Raw genomic sequence first — 23741 nt, 5'->3', positions numbered from 1 at the left:
AAAATGTTCTCGTTTTTATAAATATTCAATTATCTTCTATCCTATCTGTACCTAGGTGGCACATACATGTTGAGCTTCGACAATACCGCCAGTATTATTTGTTTAGAAATCTTATATCTAAAAATAACGACTAATTCGCTAATGCATCATCTAGGAAAATGTAATTAAGGATATCCAATAGATTTTTTAATTTGTGTCATATCTTCCGAAGTAAAAACTAACGATATAATGTCCCAACATTTCGACGACCTCATCCTTATCAAGGAATGAAGAAATTGTAGCAAGTTCAAAAGAGGTAAGACCTGTAGATTCGCTTAAATGAGGTTAAGTTGGATAATGGCGTTACGAGGTCGCCGAAACAGCGGGACATTAATAATATCGTTAATTGTTTTTACTTGTTTATGTATTTCAAAAGCATTATTAGTATAAAAGAAATATTAACATAATCAGAATAGCTGAACAATAGATATGAATCTTTCTTTTTATTCCCCTATGTTGATTATCAAAAGAAAGAAAATGCAGATATTTCTATCCTGTAGTCAGGTTTTCTCTTCCGGCAACAGAAACAAGCACCAGTCAGTCTTCGTATAATGGAAAGCCAGCTGCTCGACTTTTAATATTACCTCTTTCCAAACTATCAATGATTCATGTGGGCGGTATTGATATGTTTGTCAGTTGTTAAGAGGTCGTGTTTCGACAGTGTTAGTTTATCAGTTCCAGCTTGCAGTTAGCCATCGTCATATCAATATGGCGACTGAAAACTTTACTGGAGATGAACAGCAGCAAACAGTTGGACAACTATTATGTACGTCAGATTTAGCTGAAGGACTACACGGCCAGTTGACAGCTCTTTCAGTTTTAAACTCTTTTCTATCCGTAACTGCCTTTCTTGGGAATTCTTTGATCCTTATTGCTCTTCGCAAAGAGTCTTCGCTTCATCCACCGTCCAAATTCTTGCTTCGTTGCCTTGCAACCACTGATCTCTGTGTTGGTCTTATTACACAGCCTTTTGTGGTTACCTGTTGGATGTCTGCAGTAAATGCGCATTGGAAAATTTGTCGCTTCGCATCAGCCGCAGGCTTTACAACAGCCTATATTTTCTGTGTGGTATCTGTGCTGACACTGACTGCAATAAGCGTGGACAGACTTCTCGCCCTGTTGTTGGGACTGAGATACAGACAAGTTGTAACTTTACAGCGAACCTACGTGATTGTTATTACCTTTTGGATTGTGTCCGCTGTCATTTCAGCGATGCAATTTTGGAATCCCCTTATACCCTTATGGTGTGGTAACGTAGCTACATCTCTGTGTCTAGTAACCTCAATCTTCTCGTACACAAAGATTTTCTTCACCCTCCGTCATCATCAAAATCAAGTACAACACTTTGTTCAACAACCGAACCAAGCAAATCAACTGAACATAGCGCGATACAAAAAGGCAGTGTCCAGTGCAATATGGCTGCAACTGACGATGGTCGCTTGTTACCTACCTTATGGTGTAGTGACGACTTTGGTGCCTGATAGTGGACAAATTTCATCTGTTTATTTCACTTGGCTTTGCGCATCAGGAACCGTACTTTTCTTGAACTCGTCATTAAACCCGATTTTTTACTGTTGGAAGATAGAAGAAGTCAGACAAGCAGTGAGGGACACTATTAGACAACTTGTTTGCCGTTGTTTTTCGTCTTAGCTCCTGTAGACCTAGGCGAAGGAAATAAAAAGTTCATCATGTTTAAAGATTAAGATGTTTAAAGTTCTTGCAGAGGTTGTCCTAGATTAAAGTGGTGTGTACTTAATTTTTCAGTATTACATGTTTCTGTCGCTAGTATGGTAGCCGTATTAAGGAAAGAATTTCAACATATTTGTAAATAAAAACAACTTGTTTCAAATGACGACACCGTGACGGTTTGTAACTTTAAAACTGTAAATAAAGATTAAAAGCGAGAAATTACGTCGCAACCTCTCAGATGGACGACGTTAAATATTATTCAAACACGATATAATTCCGATAAGCAGTTCAGAAGAAAGTTGTTATGTTTCTTTTCGTTCAAAACACAGGCAGAAAGTTCTAAGGAGGTTGTTTAGCATTTTGGACACCAAAATAAATACTTTCCTAGCGCACTCAGTCGGGAAAAGATTGATAGAGCACAGTCGTTCACGACTGACAACACTGAATTTCTTCCTCAGGCCCTATTTTCATGTTTCTAAGACTAGCATAAGAGTAAGACTTGACTGCGATTGACTCTTACCACATAGACAGCTACTTTACAGGTCTAGTCACAACATAAATAAGAAAGAAAATAAATTACAATGAAAAATATTAAAATGTGAAAAATAATTTATTATGCGCAACAATAACAATGATGATTAGTCTTTAGTTCTAGCTCACAAATTCAACGATTATTGACTAGCGATAAGTTTATATATATACATGGAATTGAACAGAGATATATACGATCATAATAGATACCGCAACGGTAGTTTTTACAAAATTATGAATTCGTTATTGAGGCGTATACTAAATTTATTTGGGAAGGTGAGAATGTTTGGAAATGGTTTAAAGATGGCGCATGTTTCTTCAGCGAGAGCAATATAAGTTAAATTACTAGCATGCCAAAATTAAAGCTGACAGGTAGAGTATTTTTTCATGTGAAGTAGCAATTTATTATGCGCCAAAATTGCAAAGCTTTGTTCCATTGAGTGACTGAACTTTCAACTGTTTAAAATTTGAGAATTGAAATGTGAAATGTTAAATTTCTCGCCCTAAAATCAATCCTCTCAAACTCCGCCAAAAAAACTTTGTTTGAAGACAGCTCTTCTGTCTTTGATATCAATTGTATATTTATTTATTTCAGTGACCTGCGGTTAGGTGACCTTTTTAGCGTTTCCAAACAAAGGTGCCAACTATCTTACTGCATTTATGTATTTTTCTTATGCGTTAAATGCGTTTGTGTTGGTCTTCGTTTAGAAAAAGAATGACATAAAATTTGATGTATTGTGTAAAAATGGTGATTAGCCTATTAAATGAAGAGGAAGACAAGAAATTATTTTCTCCGTCGACCGGCTTAAACATTTTTAAAACGGACAGATATTTACTACTTCCTCAATAATAATTTGTACCACAACGAGCAACTTAATTACCGTTGTCGTTTCTGTCAATAGACGCTCAAAAAAGTCGTTGGAGGATCTCCATTTACATTTTACATACGGTATTGCAAACTGAGAGAGGTTTATGACCACGCGCATTTGAAACACGGCGCGAACAACTCGAAAATATCAAGGAAACTGACAGTAAAAAACTAAACAAAAGTTTTCTAAGAGGACATCTGGTTACTGGATGGTGAATAACCAAACTGCTGCAAAAAAAGAGTTGTGGAGTTTCAGTATTGTTTTTAAATTTGAGTCCTTGACATTAATGTCCTCTGCATCATTGTGCGCAGTGTTAGGGACCTTTATTCGATTCGTGGATAAGCCCAAGCACAAGCGCAAACATAATAATTCTTGAAAACTGAATAAAGATGGTGAATTTTAAGCTCGGTAATGAAATGTGAAAAGTGGACTAATCAACATGACACGAGCGTGGGACAGAAAAAATCTGAGTCCCCGACAGGAATCGAACCCATTACATTTAACTGAGTCCGGCCTACTGCTAGGATCAGCACTGTTGAAGTCATTCTAAGTGTGATAAATGAATAAAAATGGTAAATTTTAACTTCGACAGTGCTAATCCTAGCAGTATCCAGGACGCCTGTCACGCATAAACTCAGTTAAACGACCTGGCTGTTTATCAGTTTTCGTAGCTCAGTGGATAGAGCGCGCGCCCAGTGTTCGGGAGGTCATGGGTTCGATTCTTGTCGGGAACTCAGATTTTTTCTTTGTCCCACGTTCGAGTCATGTTGATTAATTCACTTTTCTGATTTTATAGTAATTCTTATTTCACCTTCAAAACGGCCTTGACGCAGGCATAAGGACAAGCGCATGCACAACTGAGCACAAGGGTCAAACTTTTTCAGTACGTTTTCTTATGCTTGGGCTTATGTTTGCGTTTGCGCTGCGACAAGTGAAAACGAAATACCGTTCAGGCATTACACAAGCACAAGGACATTTACCACACGTTGTCAAGTTTGGCCAATGAAAACACTGGATCCAGATTACCTCGCGCCTAAACAGTTTGGAAGGTTCGGATGATTTTGCTTGTGCTTGTGTTTGTGTCGAATTTCGTTTTAACTTGGGCCATCCCTATTACTTGCGCTTGTGCTTGCGTCGTTAGTGAAAACCAGGCTTTACAGACCGACATGGACTAAACATGTCCTATTATCATAGAAAAATTAAGCGTTATGACTAAATGCAAGGCGTTTCCTAACCCTGATGGGAAATGAGGGGACTGAAGGGGCTAAGCCCGGCTTGAAATGTGGCAGAATACGAAATCTCGTGAATGAACAAATAAAATTAGTCCTCATCCACGACTAAAATACATCGCACTAAAAACTTGAACTTGCAAATTGACGTTAATCATTATTGATACGATTCTTGATATTTCCATTCTAGCAGATTTTAAGAAAAAATTTCAGAATCCATATAATTTAAGATGTTCTCGTTTTCAGTTTCATCATCATTTTTCCGCTCTCCAAGTGGAGAATTGGGCCGTAAGCTCTCTGCCTCCAGGCTGTTCTGTCCTCCGCAGCCGATGCTGCTGCTGCCCATGTTCTTAAACATTCCTTTTCCAGCTCCCTTTCGACAGTCCTTCTCCAAGTCTCGCGCGGTCGACCCCGTTTCCGTTTGCCTTCAGGTACCCATGTGAGAGCAATTCGTGGATGTGAGTGGTGATCCATTCTGACGACGTGACCCAACCACGTCCATCTCCTCGTTGCCACTTGCTTGCTTATTGTCTCCATTCCTGCTCTTGCTCTAATCTCCTCGTCTGTTATCCGCATTGGCCAGTAGATCTTTCATATCCGACGAAGGCTCTTATGTAAGAACGCATCCAGTTTTTTCTCATCTGTTTTGGTCATTCGCCAACATTCACAACCATACAGCAACACCGAGATGACATTAGTTTTGAAAATTTTGATCTTAGTCTTGTAGGTAAATTGACTGTTCTTCCAGATCTTATCTAACTTACTTTGTACAGCCCTTGCTTTCCCTAGCCTTGCTTTGATGTCTTCTTCTGTGCCACCTGACTTGCTGATGTATGCACCCAACTACACAAAACTTCCTACATCTTCAATATCGTGTTCGTCAACCTGAACATTCTCATTGCTGGTCGTGTTCAGTCTGAGGAGTTTTGTCTTTTCAGAGTTGATCTTCGAACCAGTTTTCTTGCTCTTAGTGCTGAGATTTTTCACTTTCTTTTGGATTTGACATTTCGTACTGGATGGAAGAGCAATGTCATCAGCAAAGTCCAAGTCGTCTAACTTGAACCACAATTTCCATCTAATGCCAGTGTTAGCGCCCGTTACTGTTCTTCTCATGATCCAGTCGATCACGAGTAAGAACAGAAACCCTGACATGTTACACCCCTGCTTTACGCCGGACTTCACATCAAACCAGTCCGTTTGACCTGTACCGTCAACAACCGCACATTGGCTATCATCATACATTACGTTGACCATTCTGAAAAGCTTCGACGGTATCCCATATCTCTCCATGATTTTCCACAAGGTTTTCCTGTGAACGCTGTCAAAAGCCTTTTCGTAGTCGACAAAGCATACATATAAGCTGGAGTTCCATTCCACTGCTTGCTCTACGATGTTCCTGACAACGAATATCTGCTCTATCGTACTCCTTCCTTTCCTGAAACCAGCTTGCTCCTTCCGTAGCTTTGCATCAACACCACCTGATATTCTTCTGATCAATACCTTGCCCATCACTTTTGCAGCAACAGACATCAAAGTAATCCCCCGCCAGTTTCCACACTTGGTGAGATCCCCTTTTTTGGCAATCTTCACAATGACACCCTTCCTCCAATCTGCGGGGACAATCTCACTGAACCATATCTCATGGAAAAGGTCTTGAAGTACGTCGACTGTCGTTGTAATGTCAGCCTTGAGCAGTTCAACTGACACGCAGTCTATGCCAGATGCTTTGCCTGCTTTCATGCTAATGATGGCGCTCCTGATCTCGGCTTTAGTTATGGGGCCTGATGGTATCTCTTCTATAACTTCCACGTCGCTAATCACTTCGGCCTCACGTTCTGGGTTGGGCCTATTCAGTATTTCAGCAAAGTGCTCTTTCCATCTTTGTTGCACCTCCTCTTCTTTTGTCAACAAATTGCCTTCCTTGTTCCTTACCATGTCAATTTTCTTTGGTGGCTCACAGCACAGCCTTCTTGTAGCATCGTACACAACTTTCATCTGCCCACACTTAGCAGCATCCTCTGTCTCTTGTGCTATATTGTTAGCCCACTCTCTCTTATCCTTTCTCACTTTTCTTCACTTCTAGATCTTTCTTCCTGTATTCCTGCTGCAGCCTTGCCCTAAGACGTTCCGACCTTGTGCCAGCTAACTTTTGCTTTAGCTGTTTCCTTTCTTCAATTCCCTTCCAGCTTTCTGGGCTGATCCAGCTCTTATTTTTCCTTGTTCTGTAGCCTAGCACATCCTTGGCCGTCTCACAGTAAGTGTCTGATCTTTTTCCACTTTTTCTCTACTTCGTTATCACGTGCTACTTCGCCCTCCTCTTCCTGTCCAGTATTCTCGTCACAATCATCTTCTAGCAGTAAACAGATGAACCTGTTCTTTAGTTCCAACTGAAATTGCTTCCTAATTTCAGGAACATTCAGCTTACCGGTCTCGTATCTTCTGACTTGTACTGCTGTCCTGCCTGTTCTGTTTAGCTTAAGCAGTGTCTTAGCAATCACAAGGTTGTGGTCACTTGCACAGTCTGCACCCCTATACGCCCTTACATCCTGTACTGATCGTTTAAAATTGGATCTAACGATTACGTGATCGATCTGGTTGTGATATTGGCCATTTGGTGAAGTCCACGTGTATCTGTGTATTTCTTTGTGTGGGAACATAGTCGATGCAATAGCAAGATTGCTCAGTGCGCGGAAAGACACAAAACGCTCCCCGTTGTCGCTCCTCTCTCCTGTCGTTTTCAGTTTACAAATATTCAATTATCGTCTCTCTTATCTGTACCTGGGTGGCACATACATGTAGGGCGTCGACAATACCGCTACCATTATTTGTTTAAAAATCATATATGTAAAAACAACGACTTATTCCCGAATACATCATCTTGGAAAGTTTAATTGTCGATATACGGTAGATATTATAATTTGCGTCATATTTTCTGAAGTAAAAGATAAAAATATAAGCAAGTAAAAATTAACGATATAATGTCCTAACATTTCGGCGACCTCATGATGCCATTATCAAATAGATGAATTAAAGAGAGCGAGTTCAAAAGAGGTAAGACCTGTAGATTTACATAAACAAAGTTAAGTTGGATAATGGCGTCGCGAGGTCGCCGAAACGTCGGGACATTATATCGTTAATAGGTTTTACTTACTTCTAGATATGAATCTTTCTTTTTTTTTACCTATGTTGATTATCAAAAGAAAGAATTAAAATGAAGATATTTCTATCCTGTGCTTTTCTCTTTCCGGTAACGGAAACAAGCACCAGTCAGTCTTCGTAGAGAAAGACAGCTGCTCGACTACGTCTTTCCAAACAGTCAATGATTCATGTGGGCGGTATTGATATGTTTGTCACTTGTTAAGAGGTCGAGTTTCGACAGTGATAGTTTATTAGTTCCACCTTGTACTAAGCCATCGTCATATCAATATGGCAACTGAAAACTTTACTAGAGATGGACTGCAGTAAACAGTTCAACATCTATTATGTTCGTCAGATTTAGCTGAAGGACTACACGGCCAGTTGACATTTCTTTCAGTATTATACTCGTTTCTGTCCGTTACTGCATTTCTTGGGAATGCTTTGATTCTTATTGCTCTTCACAAGGAGTCTTCACTTCATCCGCCGTCCAAACTCTTGCTTCGTTGCCTTGCAACGACTGATCTCTGCGTTGGTCTAGTTACACAGCCTTTTGTGGTTACCTGTTGGATGTTTGCCGTAAATGCACATTGGAAGATTTGTCGCTACGCATTAGCCGCAAGCTTTACAACAGCCTATATTTTCTGTGGAGTCAGTCTGTGCTGACACTGACTGCAATAAGCGTGAACAGACTTCTCGCTCTGTTGTTGGGACTGAGATACAGACAAGTTGTAACTTTACAGCGAACCTACGTGATTGTTATTACCTTTTGGATTGTGTCCGCTGTCATTTCAGCGATGCAATTTTGGAATCCCCTTATAACCTTATGGTGTGGTAACATAGCTACATCTCTGTGTCTAGTAACCTCAATCTTCTCGTACACAAAGATTTTCTTCACCCTCCGTCATCATCAAAATCATGTACAACACTTTGTTCAACAACCGAACCAAACAAATCAACTGAACATAGCGCGAAACAAAAAGGCAGTGTCCAGTGCAATATGGCTGCAACTGACGATGGTCGCTTGTTACCTACCCCATGGTGTGGCGGCAGCTTTGGTGAGCAATAATGGACTAACTTCATTAGTTTATCAGGCTTGGATATATACAGCCACTGTAGTTTACTTTAACTCATCACTAAACCCGATTCTTTACTGTTGGAAGCTAGAATAAGTCAGACAAGCAGTGAAGGACACAATCAGATCAGTGCTTTGCCATTGTATTTCTAGTTAGCTCTTGTAGACCACTACGGTGAAAAGATAAAAAGTTAATTACTGATGTTCAAAGATGAAGATTTCATAAGAAAAGTTTGCCATAAGTTAAAAGTGGTGCGCACGCATTTCAATTTATCGCTATCTCATGTTTGTTGGCGAAATTTTTCATTATTGTTGTAAATAAAACGTCTGCCGTTTTAAATGAACGACTGATGATTTTACAACTGTAAATAAAGAGACGAAAAATGCTGCCGTGGACTACAATGCACAGTGTTCAAAGACGGTCTGATTAAGATACGTAGTCAAAGCGTTTTGATGTTACTTTTCGTTCATAACACGGGAAGAAAATTCTTACGAGATAGCAAACGTTTCAGTCACCTATGAAATTGAATATTTTACGCACAGTCGGTTACGAAATAACTCAGAAATTTAGCCAATGATGTCTTCAGTAACTTCCTCAAATTCAACCCTTTCTATGTAATTTATTGTAAGGTGGTAGTTTGTACAAAATTATAAGAGTACCGTTGACTAATGCATATGCTAAATTGTTTTCGGAACATCAAACTTTTGAAGTTATATTTTGTCTTTAAGGTGACACATACTTAGACAGCGTCAACACCACGCTGGAGAAATTTGAAAACGTAGCTTTATTTTTAGGTTAGGCCTGCCAACCACATTAATCCGTCACGAAAATGGAGTTTTTTGAAAACGCTCTTCAAACCGAATGAATTTGAAAACGCCGGCCTTTCGTTTTCGTGTCGCCGGAAAAGGTTTTGGAAACGGAGCTTTTGGACAACGATGACGTCACGATAATCATGTGATTTCCCTGAAGGAGTCCTCCCCAATGACTGGTCATTTTCGCGCTTTCAAATTTCTCCGGCGTATTATGGAAGGAAAACATTTGAGGCGTTTTCAGAGTGACACCTACGTTTTCAAATTCCCCCGGCGTGGTATGGACAGGGGCCAAAGTTCTGCAGCTGCGAGGGCAAAAAAGCTTGGCTTAAAGGCTTGTTTTCACCTGCGCATATAGGTGGGATAAGCAAACATGTAGGTGCACTAAGGTGGTTTAAGCAGCGTCCACTTTGGTAAGGAACGTTTGCAAACTAAGGCGCTAACTGTCAACATCTCATTGCGTATGTCGAAGAGTTTAAAGCAAATATGAGTTAATTCTTACAGTAGAAAAATGGCGATAAAGTGAACGGCAATGCAAGGAAAAAAGGCATGTTTTTCGACATATGTCCGCATTTTTGAAAAGGACAAATTTTACCGAGCGTTTCCTTGTCAGCTAGGCTCATGTCTGTTTTTTTTTTTTTTTTTTTCATAAATGTTCATTATACGTGCGAAGCTTTTTTTTGTAAACAACGCAAGGAGTAAAATGACTGACTTTTAATAAGTGATTTCCATTGAGAAAAGTTGTGAGGTTAAACAAAAAGAGAAGTGTACGACTGATCTCAGTTTGAAAAAAATATGTTATCTTTTTCAAAAGCATTTCTCTTTTTTTTGAGCGAGTTGTCTACCCTAATTAAACTTTCGCCGGTCAAAGTGGCTATATCATCCGTGTCATTGGTATAAACGGTGGATGCTGTGAATCATCAGCAGTTTAAATTAGGGATGGTGGGCGATCGAAAGATCGAGGTGAGCCACCTGTAAATCGACCCACTGAAGTTAGAAATGCAAAGCGTTTTGAACACCGAAAGACGCTCGTGAATTTTAATTATTAAATTCTCAGCCTCGGATAATGCAATTCTAGCTTTCTGATTGGTTCACTGGATCTCGGTTACCAGCCATTATACCTGCGTTTGACCTTATATGGAAATGAAAGCGGCAAATGTCGCTCGGCATGAGCTTTTTCGCGTGAAGCGAAGTTTCGTCGACAAAAAAAAAATGGATGAAGAAAAGCACATTCGGTGAGCTATCTACACAGGAAATACGGGAAATTATGGACAATGCCGTCCCAGTAACAACAAAAAAGCCACAAAGTTCGAGATAAGGTTATTTAACGGTACGTATACGTTAAGTTTCCCTTAAAGGTGCAAAATTAAAATATGACTGACGAGATTTTACGCATTCATGAAGATTATGTGACAAAAACAATGTTTACCTTAACAGAATGGCTTGCTAGCCCTGGTGGCACCAAATTTTCGAAACCGATATAAGAAAAGTCAAAAGAAGAACTGAATGTTCAGTTGAAGTGTTTTTACTCGTCTGCGAGGAAGAAAGATGACACGTATTGCAAAAGTTCATTGATTAAATCCATTAGAGCCGCCGGTTGATCATTTCCTTTGCACGCCGCCGCACAACAAACCGTTTTCCTTTATCTCTGACCAGGCAAATAAATTATTAGAGCATAGGCATTTGTAAAAGGCCGCAGCAAAACAGGCATAATTGCCGGCGTAGTCCATAAGAAACCAGTTTCCAATGAGCAGATGAGGAAACTGTTCGACTAAGCAAGCTCGGATCGGCCGAGAGCAAAACTCCCGTACAGCTACAGAGGACGATCTAGTTTCACCTCAGTCTCTTTTTTGGCCGACGACGACGAGAGAATCAACGACAGCTAGCGCCAACAATTCTGTCCTTGCGAAAAACACCTCAAGGAGTTGAGTGTTTTGAGCTGAACCGAAGTAAGCCCGGTTCTTTACCAGCCACGAAAAATCACCAGGGTGGCCTCGGAGATTCTGAAGATGAATCTGACGCTAAGATAGTTTCTGTCCTTGACTCTAAATCTGGCCAACAATGAGCTCCACACATACAGCTCGAAATGCCAAGGCTTTCAAAGCAAGGGAATCCTGAAAGGGGTCTTGTCGAGGATAATTTTGGCACAACGTCTGTGTCACATTGCGATCAAAGTTTTCCCCGGCATTATTACAACGGCAATGTGCAAGTGCACAATTATTCGGCTCTTCTCCATGACTCGTACTTGAACGCTTTTCAAACTTTCTGACCAGGGTTATATCTCCTTCATTTGATAGACTTTCCTTGAATTCTACGCGATTGTAATTTCATTCAGTAACTTCGCTTGCTTCGCTTTCAAATTTTTCATTCAACTAATTTTACAAACGGCGCGCATGTCATGTGATTTCCCACTTGTTGTTGTTTTTGTCACATCGACTTCCGGTCGTTTTGTAAAATTAAATCCAATAAAATTAAGCTATATTTCCAAGAATACAAAAGCACCGAATTTAATAAAACAATTATTCCATTCGCGCTTGTTGGATATGAGATTGGTTATAGCCAACTCGGCCCTACGGGCCTCGTTGGCTATTTACTATCTCATATCCAACGCGCGCTCATGGAATAATTGTTAATTAACCTGACAACCATATTAAGCATACGCTTGCTCTCCTTTTTTGATAATTTCTAAATAAAATAGCTCTTAAAACGAGGTTTATTTAGCAAATTATTCCACCAGAGCGCGTTCGAAATGAGTTGCGTATAGTCATCTCATATCCAACAAGCGCGAGTGGAATAATTGCCAGTTTTATTAAAAACTATAGAATACGTAAGTAAACGAAATAATTACGCGGACGCCATATTTGTAGAACATGGTATAATGGCTCATAGTCCATGATGGCTAAGCTATTGAAATCTCTTGAATTGCGTTATCCAATGATCCAGTTTTTAATAAATACATATATCGGTCAGCACCTTGTTTCGTCTAGCGAGTTTAACTGGGCTATATGCTTTATGGCTCGCGTGTTTCTCAACCAAAGACAAAGGATTAAAATTGTGTCTGGTGCATTTTATCTCTCGCCCCCGCTCGTCGTGTAGATATTTCGGTTATTTACTTCCAAACTACGTATGTACGTTTCCTCTTTGGCAATTATTTGGGTTGCCTGTGTAAAGACACACTACTCGCATTTATTATCCTAACGAGTGGAGTATAACAATGATCCATCGCGCACTACCTTAAAATTCTGAACTAAAATAATATCTCACCCCTTTCCTTCGCTGTATAATATCAAGGAAGAAGCTGTTGCTACTAGTTTTATACGCAAATAAAATTCTACAAAATTAAAGCTGGTTCAATCATTTGTGCTAACAAGAAAACAGCCTCGTGACATTTCGAATGAGCGCCTCTGTTAAACCCACCCGACTGGGGAGAGCAACAATTTCAACTGCAAGTTTGTTGCCCTCCCCAGTTTGCGCGCTTCATGAATATATTAAGTTTCACTATGAGGTGCCATCTAGGGATTTTTCGTTTTCTTTAAAGATGCAACCAAGGTACAGAGGGCAGAAAATTAAGACCGAGTCTAGCCCCTTGATGTAGCGAGGGAATTAGCGAACAAACGTTTAACTACCTTCTGTGGCCTAAGATATATATAAAAAAAAAAGGTGTTTAAAAGCTGAAGAATTTCACGTTTCTGCGAAACACACCTAGTTTCCCTCCACTACTGTCTCTCTATAGAGATCAATAATATGATGAATTTGAAGCCTGGCCTTTTTAGCAAAATAGCAACAGTATAACCTGTTAAAAACACCCTTAACGTTAGCTCTAAGGCTTATGACTCAAAAATGAGTCCGCTGACTCTCCCCTTGTATCCGCCAATTTCTAGTTAGCATATTTTAATACGACTTTTTGTTAAGTTTACGAAGGACATTTGGCCACTTTAATTTTTAAGAAAATTGATGGGGCTCCGAAACAGCTTCCAAAAATGCTTCAAACTTTGTCAAAAGCTGAATCTTGGCATGGTTATTATAAGTCAATAATATCGCATCGGGTTCAACAAACTCTTTTTAAGTTTTAAGTTATAATCGCTTATAGCCTCAAATTAAGGGTAGCTCTTGAAGTCAAAACAGTAATCATAACTTGTTTACCCTTGTTTGGTATTTTGTGGTGCCATAATTCAAGACTCTTTTGAAAAAGAATGATAGTGTTTATCTATTCAAGAACGAAAGCTGAAAAATACTGGAAACTGTGTCGCATCATAACAATTAACTGAAAATTTAACCTTCCGTGTATTGATGCCAGGCCTTGCACGCACTTGCTTCGACTTGCGATGACTTGCGCTCACTTTGGTAGAGATCAAATTTGCACGCAAGTCGACGCAAGGTTTTCACCTAACCTAAGTCAACGCAAGGTAAGTGACGCTAATAGGAACCTATTAGCCAATGAAATACAGGATATGTCTGTACTGAAATGGGTTTTTCGCGGCTTTCGGCTACTTGCGAGGAAACTTGCGAATCTGTTTGGTCACCCAACGCAAGTCTTTTGACAAGTTCAACTTGCGGCTACTTGCGACTAACGAGTCCGTTTGGCCAGGGTTTTAAAGCACGAATTCACTACTATGCCTGCTATTAATGAAGATTGGAATATTTGTCACCACGCAAATAGTCAATAATGCATGTACTGACATGATGGAGCAAACTTGAACTGAATACAAGACGTTTGAGAAGTTTCAGCAGCGCTAGTTAACCGATTCCAGCTTGTTGTAAAGTTACAAATAGCCATTTTGCCGGTCAGTATGACAACAGCAAACTTTAGTGAGGATGGACAGCAGAAAAATAATAGCTAAACATCCATTATGCTCCCCAGGATATTAATTAAGTGCTCGACTACACGGCCAGTTGATGTTGATTTCAGTTTAAAACTCTTTTCTGTCCGTTATTGTATTTCTTAGGAATGCCCTTATTCTAATTGCTCTTCACAAGGAGTCTTCACTTCATCCGCCGTCCAAACTCTTGCTAACTGAGAATTTAACCTCTCATAAACAGATGCAAATTACGACAATTGAAGTCATTAATAAAGCAGGTATTCCCTTCTATGCCTTCTTTGGGACATCGTCTGGACTTACTTTCATTTGCAAAGGAAATAAAGGGGACCTTATGTTAGCCAGAGTGCTAGGAAGGGAAATCTGTCGGTCAAGAAACAGTCAAGCTGAAAAACGTCTCGTGTTCGATAACGTGAACAACATTCTGTATGCAGTGCTTTTGAAGCTTTGAAGAAATTATAAAGTATCTGTGCAAAGCTTTTATTTTCAGGGTAATATCAACTGTAACATAACACTCGCGTTTGATTGGTTCTCAGCCCACACTATTTCAGTTTAACAAATTGGCCGCTCAAGCAACTAATCAATGTCTTCAATAACAAAACAAAAAAGTGTCTAACAATAAGATGTCCAATTCTCAAAGCGTCCAATATTAAAGCGTCTGATAATGCTCTGTCCAATAACAGAATTGGCTTTATACTCGTGATTTCATGAATCGGAATCGCGGTTCACGTTCGGCTGATTTTATTAATAGAGAGGTTAAGCATGACGTTAACGGCAGACGGTAAACGGCAAAGACAACTTCTGATTTTCAGTTCTTTTCTTCTAATCCGTAAATAAAGCCCACAAAAATGCAATAACGTCTCCTACTATTCATTGCAAATACAAATAATTTCACTCTTCTATACACACAGCTGAAGAGAGACGACAAACGTTTCATCTTTGCCGTTTGCCGTTTGCCGTAAACGTCATGCTTAACCTCTCTAACAACTCGTACGATTAAGCCTGGTTTTCAGTACCGACGCAAACACAAGCGCAAGCACAAGCGCAATTATAATAATTCTTATTTCATCGTGAAACCGGCCTTGACGCAGGCATAAGCACAAGCGCAAGCACAAGCACAAGGATCAAAATTTTTCCTTTTTCTTGCGCTGCAACAAGTGAAAACGAAATACCGCTCAGACATAACACAAGCACAAGGATATTCACCACACGTGGTTATGTTGGCCAATGAAAACACTGGATCTAGATTACCTCGCGCCTAAACAGTTTGGAAGGTTCGGATGATTTTGCTTGTGTTTGTGTTTGCGTCGAATTTCGGTTTCACTTGGGTCATCCCTATTGCTTGCGTTTGTGCTTACTCTTGTGCTTGCGTCTCTAGTGAAACCAGGCTTTGCAAAGCAACATGGACTCAAATCAGTCATAAAAAGTCATAGTTATCATTGAAAAACGTGATGATTAAGTGCGAAGCGTTTCCTAACCCAGATGGGAAAAGTCGGGGCTAACCCCGGCTTGAAACGTCGCAGAATACCAAAATTTGTGAATGAACAAATAAAATAAGTCCTCATACACGACTAAAATACATCGCACTGAAAACTTGAACTTTCAAATTGAGGTTCATCATTCTTGATACGGTTCTCGATATTTCCATTCAAGCAGATTTTAAGAAAAAATTTCAGAATCCATATCACTTAAAAATGTTCTCGTTTTTATAAATATTCAATTATCTTCTATCCTATCTTTACCTAGGTGGCACATACAGGTTGAGCTTCGACAATACCGCCACCATTATTTGTTTAGAAGTCATATATCTAAAAATAACGACTAATTCGCTAATGCATCATCTAGGAAAATTTAATTGAGAATATCCAATAAATTTTTTAATTTGTGTCATATCTTCCGAAATAAAAACTAACGATATAATGTCCCAACATTTCGACGACCTCATGATGACATTATCAAGGATTGAAGAAATTGTAGCAAGTTCAACAGAGGTAAGACCTGTAGATTTGCATGAATGAAGTTAAGTTGGATAATGGCGTTACGAGGTCGCCGAAACAGCGGGACATTAATAATATCGTTGATTGTTTTTACTTGTTTATGTATTTCAAAAGCATTATTAGTATAAAAAAATATTAACATAATCAGAATAGCTGAACAATAGATATGCATCTTTCTTTTTATTCACCTATGTTGATTATCAAAAGAAAGGAAATGCAGATATTTCTATCCTGTAGTCAGGTTTTCTCCTCCGCCAACAGAAACAAGCACCAGTCAGTCTTCGTATAATGGAAAGCCAGCTGCTCGACTTTTAATATTACGTCTTTCCAAACTATCAATGATTCATGTGGGTGGTATTGATATGTTTGTCAGTTGTTAAGAGGTCGAGTTTCGACAGTGTTAGTTTATCAGTTCCAGCTTGCAGTTAGCCATCGTCATATCAATATGGCAACCGAAAATTTTACTGGAGACGAACAGCAGCAAACAGTTGGACAACTATTATGTACGTCAGATTTAGCTGCAGGACTACACGGCCAGTTGACATCTCTTTCAGTTTTAAACTCTTTTCTGTCCCTAACTGCATTTCTTGGGAATGCTTTGATCCTTATTGCTCTTCGCAAAGAGTCTTCACTTCATCCACCGTCCAAACTCTTGCTTCGTTGCCTTGCAACCACTGATCTCTGTGTTGGTCTTATTACGCAGCCTTTTGTGGTTGCCTGTTGGATGTCTGCAGTAAATGCGCATTGGAAGATTTGTCGCTTCGCATCAGCCGCAAGCTTTACAACAGCCTATATTTTCTGTGGAGTATCTGTGCTGACACTGACTGCAATAAGCGTGGACAGACTTCTCGCCCTGTTGTTGGGACTGAGATACAGACAAGTTGTAACTTTAAAGCGAACGCACGTGATCGTTATTACCTTTTGGGTTGTGTCCACTGTCATATCAGCGATGCAAATTTGGAATCCCCTTATAACCTTATGGTGCGGCAACATAGGTACATCTCTGTGTCTAGTAACCTCAATCTTCTCGTACATAAAGATTTTCTTCACCCTCCGTCATCATCAAAATCAAGTACAACACCTTGTTCAACAAGAGAACCAAACAAATCAACTGAACATAGCGCGATACAAAAGGGCAGTGTCCACTGCAATATGGCTTCAACTGGCGATGGTCGCTTGTTATCTACCCTATGGTATAGTGACGGCTTTGGCCCCTGATAATGGACAAATTTCATCTATTTATTACACTTGGCGTTACGCATCAGTCACTGTATTTTTCTTTAACTCGTCATTAAACCCGATTTTCTACTGTTGGAAGATAGAAGAAGTCAGACAAGCAGTGAGAGACACTATTAGACAAATGCTTTGCCATTGCTTTTCGAGTTAGTTCTTGTAGACCGAGGCCGCAAAGAAAAGATAAAAGTTAATCGTGTATAAAAATTAAGATTTTTAAAGTTCTTGCAGACGTTGTCTTAGATTAAAGTGGTGTGTACTCAATTTTTCGTTATTACATGTTTCTGTCGCTAGTATGGTAGCCGTATTAAGGAAACATTTTCATCATTTTTGTAAATAAAAACAACTTGTTCTAAATGACGACCCCCTGACGACCTGTAACTTTACAATTGTAAATAAAGATTGAAAACAAAAAATTGCATCGTAATCTCTTTGTGTGAACTACATTAAACATTATTCAAACACGATATAATTGCGATAAGCGGTTTAGTAGCAGGTTTTTATGTTTCTTTTCGTTCAAAACACAGGCAGAAGTTCTAAGGAGGTTGTTTAGCATTTTGGACACCAAAATAAATGCTGTCCCAGCGCACTCAGTCGGGAAAAGGTTGATAGAGCACAGTCGGTCACGAAATAACACTGAATTTCACCTCAAGCCCTATATTTTGATGTTTCTAAGACTAGCGTAAGAGCTAATGACTGACTCTTAGCCACATAAAAAGCTACTCTATAGGTCTAGTCACAACATAAATAAGAAATAAAATAAATTACAATGAATAATATTGAAATGTCAAAAGTAGTGTATTATGCGCAAAAATAACAAAACTTTTTCTCTATGATTAGTCTCTAGTTTTAGTTCACAAATTCAACGATTATTCACTAGCGATAAGTTTGTGCATATACATGGAATGACATAGAGATTTTTAGGATGATAATAGAGGTAGTTTTACAAAATTATGAATTCGTTATTGAGGCGTATACTAAATATTCTTGGGAAGATGAGAATGTTTGGAAATGTTTTAAAGATACGAGAGCAATATCACTTAAATTACTAGCATGCCAAAATTAAAACAGACAGGTTGAGTATTTTTTCATGTGAAGCAGCAACTTATTGTGCGCCAAAATTGCAAAGCTTCGTTCCATTGAGTGACTGATCTTTCAACTGTTTAAAATTTGAGGATTGAATTGTGAAATATTAAATCTCTCGCCCTAAAATCAATCTTCTCAAACCGCGCTATTTTAATGTTTCTGGTGGAAAAATCTTATTTCAAGACAGCTCTTCTGTCTTTGGTAAGAATTGTATATTTATTTATTCCAGTGACCTGCTGTTAGGTGACTTTTTTAGCGTTTTCAAACAAAGGTGCTAACTATCTTACTGCATTTGTGAATTTTCCTTATGCATTAAATTCTTATGCGTTGGTCTTGGCTTAGAACAAGAATGACATATATAAATGTATTGTGTAAAAATGGCGATTAACCTATTAAATGGAGAGGAAGACAAGAAATTATTTTCTCCGTCGACCGGCTTAAACATTTATGAAACGGACAAATATTTACTACTTCCTCGATAATAATTTTTACCAGCACGACCAACTTAATTACCGTTGTCGTTGCTGTCAATAGACGCTCAAAAAAGCCGTTGGAGGATCTCCATCTACATTTTACATATGGCATTGCAAGCTGAGAGAGGTTTATGACCACGCGCATTTGAAACACGGCGCGAACAACCCGTCAATGAACAGATGAAGTTAATCCTCACACAGTTCTAATAATACATCGAAAATCTCAAGGAAACTGAGAGTAAAGAACTAAACAAAAGTCTTCTAAGAGGACGTGTGGTTACTGGATAGTAAATAACCAAAATGGTGCAAAAAAAAGAGTTGTGGAGTTTCAGCTTTGTTGCAAAGTATTGTTTTTAAATTTGAGTGCTTGACATTAATGTCCCCTGCATTATTGTGCGCAGCGTTAGGGATCTTTATTCAATTCGTGCACAAGCCCAAGCACAAGCGCAAACATAATAATTCTTGATGAATGAATAAAGATGGTGAACTTTAAGCTCGCTAATGAAATGTGAAAAGTGGACTAATCAACATGACACGAGCGTATGACAAAGAAGAATCCGAGTCCCCGACAGGAATCGAACCCATGACATTTAACTGAGTCCGGCCTACTGCTAGGATCAGCACTGTTGAAGTCATTCTAAGTGTGATAAATGAATAAAGATGGTAAATTTTAACTTCGACATTGCTGATCCTAGCAGTACGCAGGACGCCTGTCACGCATAAACTCAGTTAAACGACCTTACTGTTCATGAGTTTTCGTAGCTCAGTGGATAGAGCACCCGCCCAGTGTTCGGGAGGTCATGGGTTCGTATCCTGTCGGGAACTCAGATATTTTCTTTGTCCCACGTTCGAGTCATGTTAATTAGTTCACTTTTCTGATTTCATAATAATTCTTATTTCACCTTCAAAACGGCCTTGACGCAGGCATAAGGATAAGCGCAAGCACAACTGAGCACAAGGATCAAACTTTTTCAGTACTTTTTCTTATGCTTGCGCTTATGTTTGCGTTTGCGCTGCGACAAGTGAAAACGAAATACCGTTCAGGCATTACACAAGCACAAGGATATTTACCACACGTGGTCAAGTTTGGCCAATGAAAACACTGGATCCAGATTACCTCGCGCCTAAACAGTTTGGAAGGTTCGGATGATTTTGCTTGTGCTTGTGTTTGTGTCGAATTTCGTTTTCACTTGGGTCATCCCTATTACTTACGCTTTTGCTTGCGTTTATGCTTGCGCTTGTGCTTGCGCTTTTGCTTTCGCTTGCGCTTGCGCTTGTGCTTGCTCTTGTACTTGCGTCGCTAGTGAAAACCAGGCTTTATAGACCGACGTGGACTAAACAGTCCTATTATCATAGAAAAATTAAGCGTTATAACTAAGTGCAAGCCGTTTCCTAACCCTAATGGGAAATAAGGGGACTGAAAGGGCTAACGCAGACTTGAAACGTGGCAGAATACGAAATCTCGTGAATGAGCAAATAAAATTAGTCCTCATATACGACTGAAATACATCGCACTGAAAACTAAAACTTTCAAATTGAGGTTAATCATTATTGATACGAATCTTGATATTTCCATTCCAGCAGATTTTAAGAAAAAATGTCAGAATCCATATAATTCAAAATGTTCTCGTTTTAAATTTAAAAATATTCAATTATCTTCTCTCCTATCTGTACCTGGGTGGCACATACATAAAGGGCTTCGACAATACCGCTACCATTATTTGTTTATTCACCTATGTTGATTATCAAAAGAAAGGAAATGCAGATATTTCTATCCTGTGGTTTTCTCTTTCCGGTAACGGAAACAAGCAACAGTCAGTCTTCGTAGAGAAAGACAGCTGCTCGACTTTTAATATTACGTTTTTCCAAACAGTCAATGATTCATGTGGGCGGTATTGATATGTTTGCCAGTTGTTAAGAGGTCGAGTTTCGACAGTGATAGTTTATCAGTTCCACCTTGCACATGAGTTAGCCATCGTCATATCAATATGGCAACTGAAAACTTTACTAGAGATGGACTGCAGAAAACAGTTCAACATCTGTTATGTTCGTCAGATTTAGCTGCAGGACTACACGGCCAGTTGACATTTGTTTCAGTTTTAAACTCTTTTCTGTCCGTTACTGCATTTCTTGGGAATGCTTTGATTCTTATTGCTCTTCACAAGGAGTCTTCACTTCATTCGCCGTCCAAACTCTTGCTTCGTTGCCTTGCAACAACTGATCTCTGTGTTGGTCCTGTTACACAGCCTTTTGTGGTTACCTGTTGGATGTCTGCAGTAAATGCGCATTCGAAGATTTGTCGCTACGCATCAGCCGCAGGCTTTACAACAGCCTATATTTTCTGTGGAGTATCTGTGCTGACACTGACTGCAATAAGCGTGGACAGACTTCTCGCGCTGTTGTTGGGACTGAGATACAGACAAGTTGTAACTTTACAGCGAACGCACGTGATCGTTATTACCTTTTGGGTTGTGTCCACTGTCATTTCAGCGATGCAATTTTGGAATCCCCTTATAACCTTAAGGTGCGGTAACATAGCTACATCTCTGTGTCTAGTAACCTCAATCTTCTCGTACACAAAGATTTTCTTCACCCTCCGTCATCATCAAAATCATGTACAACACTTTGTTCAACAACCGAACCAAACAAATCAACTGAACATAGCGCGATACAAAAAGGCAGTGTTCAGTGCAATATGGCTGCAACTGACGATGGTCGCTTGTTACCTACCCTATGGTGTAGTGACCACTTTGCCCCCTGATAGTGGACAAATTTCATCTGTTTATTACACTTGGCTTTACGCATCAGAAACCGTACTTTTCTTGAACTCGTCATTAAACCCGATTTTTTACTGTTGGAAGATAGAAGAAGTCAGACAAGCAGTGAGGGACACTATCAGACAACTTGTTTGCCATTGTTTTTCGTCTTAGTTCCTGTAGACGTAGGCAAAGAAAAAGTAAAAAGTTCATCATGTTTAAAGATTAAGATTTTTAAAGTTCTTGCAGAGGTTGTCCTAGATTAAAGTGGTGTGTACCTAATTTTTCAGTATTACATGTTTCTGTCGCTAGTATGGTAGCCGTATTAAGGAAAGAATTTCAACATTTTTGTAAATAAAAACAACTTGTTTCAAATGACGACACCGTGACGGTTTGTAACTTTAAAACTGTAAATAAAGATTAAAAGCGAGAAATTACGTCGCGACCTCTCACGAGGACGACGTTAAATATTATTCAAACACGATATAATTCCGATAAGGAGTTCAGAAGAAGGTTGTCATGTTTCTTTTCGTTCAAAAAACAGGCAGAAAGTTCTAAGGAGGTTGTTCAGCATTTTGGACACCAAAATAAATGCTTTTCTAACGCACTCAGTCGGGAAAAGATTGATAGAGCACAGTCGTTCACGACTGACAACACTGAAATTCTTCCTAAGGCCCTATTTTCATGTTTCTAAGACTAGCATAAGAGTAAGACTTGACTGTGACTGACTCTTACTACATAGAAAGCTACTTTACAGGTCTAGTCACAACATAAATAAGAAATAAAATAAATTACAATGAAAAATATTAAAATGTGAAAAATAATTTATTATGCGCAAAAATAACAATGATGATTAGTCTTTAGCTCTAGCTCACAAATTCAACGATTATTGACTAGCGATAAGTTTATGTATATACATGGAATTACACAGAGATATATAGGATCATAATAGATAACGCAACGGTAGTTTTTACAAAATTATGAATTCGTTATTGAGGCGTATACTAAATTTATTTGGGAAGGTGAGAATGTTTGGAAATGGTTTAAAGATGGCGCACGTTTCTTCAGCGAGAGCAATATAAGTTAAATTACTAGCATGCCAAAATTAAAGCTGACAGGTAGAGTATTTTTTCATGTGAAGTAGCAATTTATTATGCGCCAAAATTGCAAAGCTTTGTTCCATTGAGTGACTGAACTTTCAACTGTTTAAAATTTGAGAATTAAAATGTGAAATGTTAAATTTCTCGTCCTAAAATCAATCCTCTCAAACTCCGCCAAAAAAACTTTGTTTGAAGACAGCTCTTCTGTCTTTGATATCAATTGTATATTTATTTATTTCAGTGACCTGCGGTTAGGTGACCTTTTTAGCGTTTCCAAACAAAGGTGCCAACTATCTTACTGCATTTATGTATTTTCCTTATGCGTTAAATGCGTTTGTGTTGGTCTTGGTTTAGAAAAAGAATGACATAAAATTTGATGTATTGTGTAAAAATGGCGATTAGCCTATTAAATGAGGAGGAAGACAGCAAATTATTTTCTCCGTCGACCGGCTTAAACATTTTTAAAACGGACAGATATTTACTACTTCCTCGATAATAATTTGTACCACAACGAGCAACTTAATTACCGTTGTCGTTGCTGTCAATAGACGCTCAAAAAAGCCGTTGGAGGATCTCCATTTACATTTTACATACGGTATTGCAAACTGAGAGAGGTTTATGACCACGCGCATTTGAAACACGGCGCGAACAACTCGAAAATATCAAGGAAACTGACAGTAAAAAACTAAACAAAAGTCTTCTAAGAGGACATCTGGTTACTGGATGGTGAATAACCAAACTGCTGCAAAAAAAGAGTTGTGGAGTTTCAGATTTGTTTTTAAATTTGAGTACTTGACATTAATGTCCTCTGCATCATTGTGCGCAGTGTTAGGGACCTTTATTTGATTCGTGGACAAGCCCAAGCACAAGCGCAAACATAATAATTCTTGACAACTGAATAA

The 23741-nt window shown here is 39.0% G+C and overlaps 2 protein-coding genes and 1 pseudogene across 2 annotated transcripts; all 3 read left to right on the top strand.

Annotated features, from left to right (window-relative positions):
• The first annotated feature begins 747 nt into the window (after positions 1-747).
• On the top strand, positions 748-1792 carry LOC145482483 (beta-3 adrenergic receptor-like). The gene has a single exon (XM_081461085.1). It carries the CDS (start codon positions 748-750, stop codon positions 1687-1689), a length of 942 nt encoding a protein of 313 aa, XP_081317211.1. The 3' UTR covers positions 1690-1792.
• Positions 1793-7693: 5901 nt separating this feature from the next.
• LOC145480383 (trace amine-associated receptor 9-like) lies at positions 7694-8809 on the top strand (annotated as a pseudogene).
• A 7732-nt stretch (positions 8810-16541) lies between these two features.
• Positions 16542-17578, top strand: LOC145482482 (adenosine receptor A3-like). The gene has a single exon (XM_081461084.1). The coding sequence runs from the start codon at positions 16637-16639 to the stop codon at positions 17576-17578; it is 942 nt and encodes a 313-aa protein (XP_081317210.1). The 5' UTR covers positions 16542-16636.
• The last annotated feature ends 6163 nt before the right edge of the window (positions 17579-23741 follow it).

This window comes from Orbicella franksi, chromosome 3, assembly GCF_964199315.1.
Source record: "Orbicella franksi chromosome 3, jaOrbFran1.1, whole genome shotgun sequence".
Taxonomy (NCBI): domain Eukaryota; kingdom Metazoa; phylum Cnidaria; class Anthozoa; order Scleractinia; family Merulinidae; genus Orbicella; species Orbicella franksi.
The sequence above is the reverse complement of the archived record's forward strand: the minus strand, read 5'-3'. Positions and strand labels throughout refer to the sequence as shown.

Coding starts and splice junctions, on each gene's coding strand:
- LOC145482483 (XM_081461085.1), top strand. CDS start 748: ATGGCGACTGAAAACTTTACTGGAGATGAACAGCAGCAAACAGTTGGA.
- LOC145482482 (XM_081461084.1), top strand. CDS start 16,637: ATGGCAACCGAAAATTTTACTGGAGACGAACAGCAGCAAACAGTTGGA.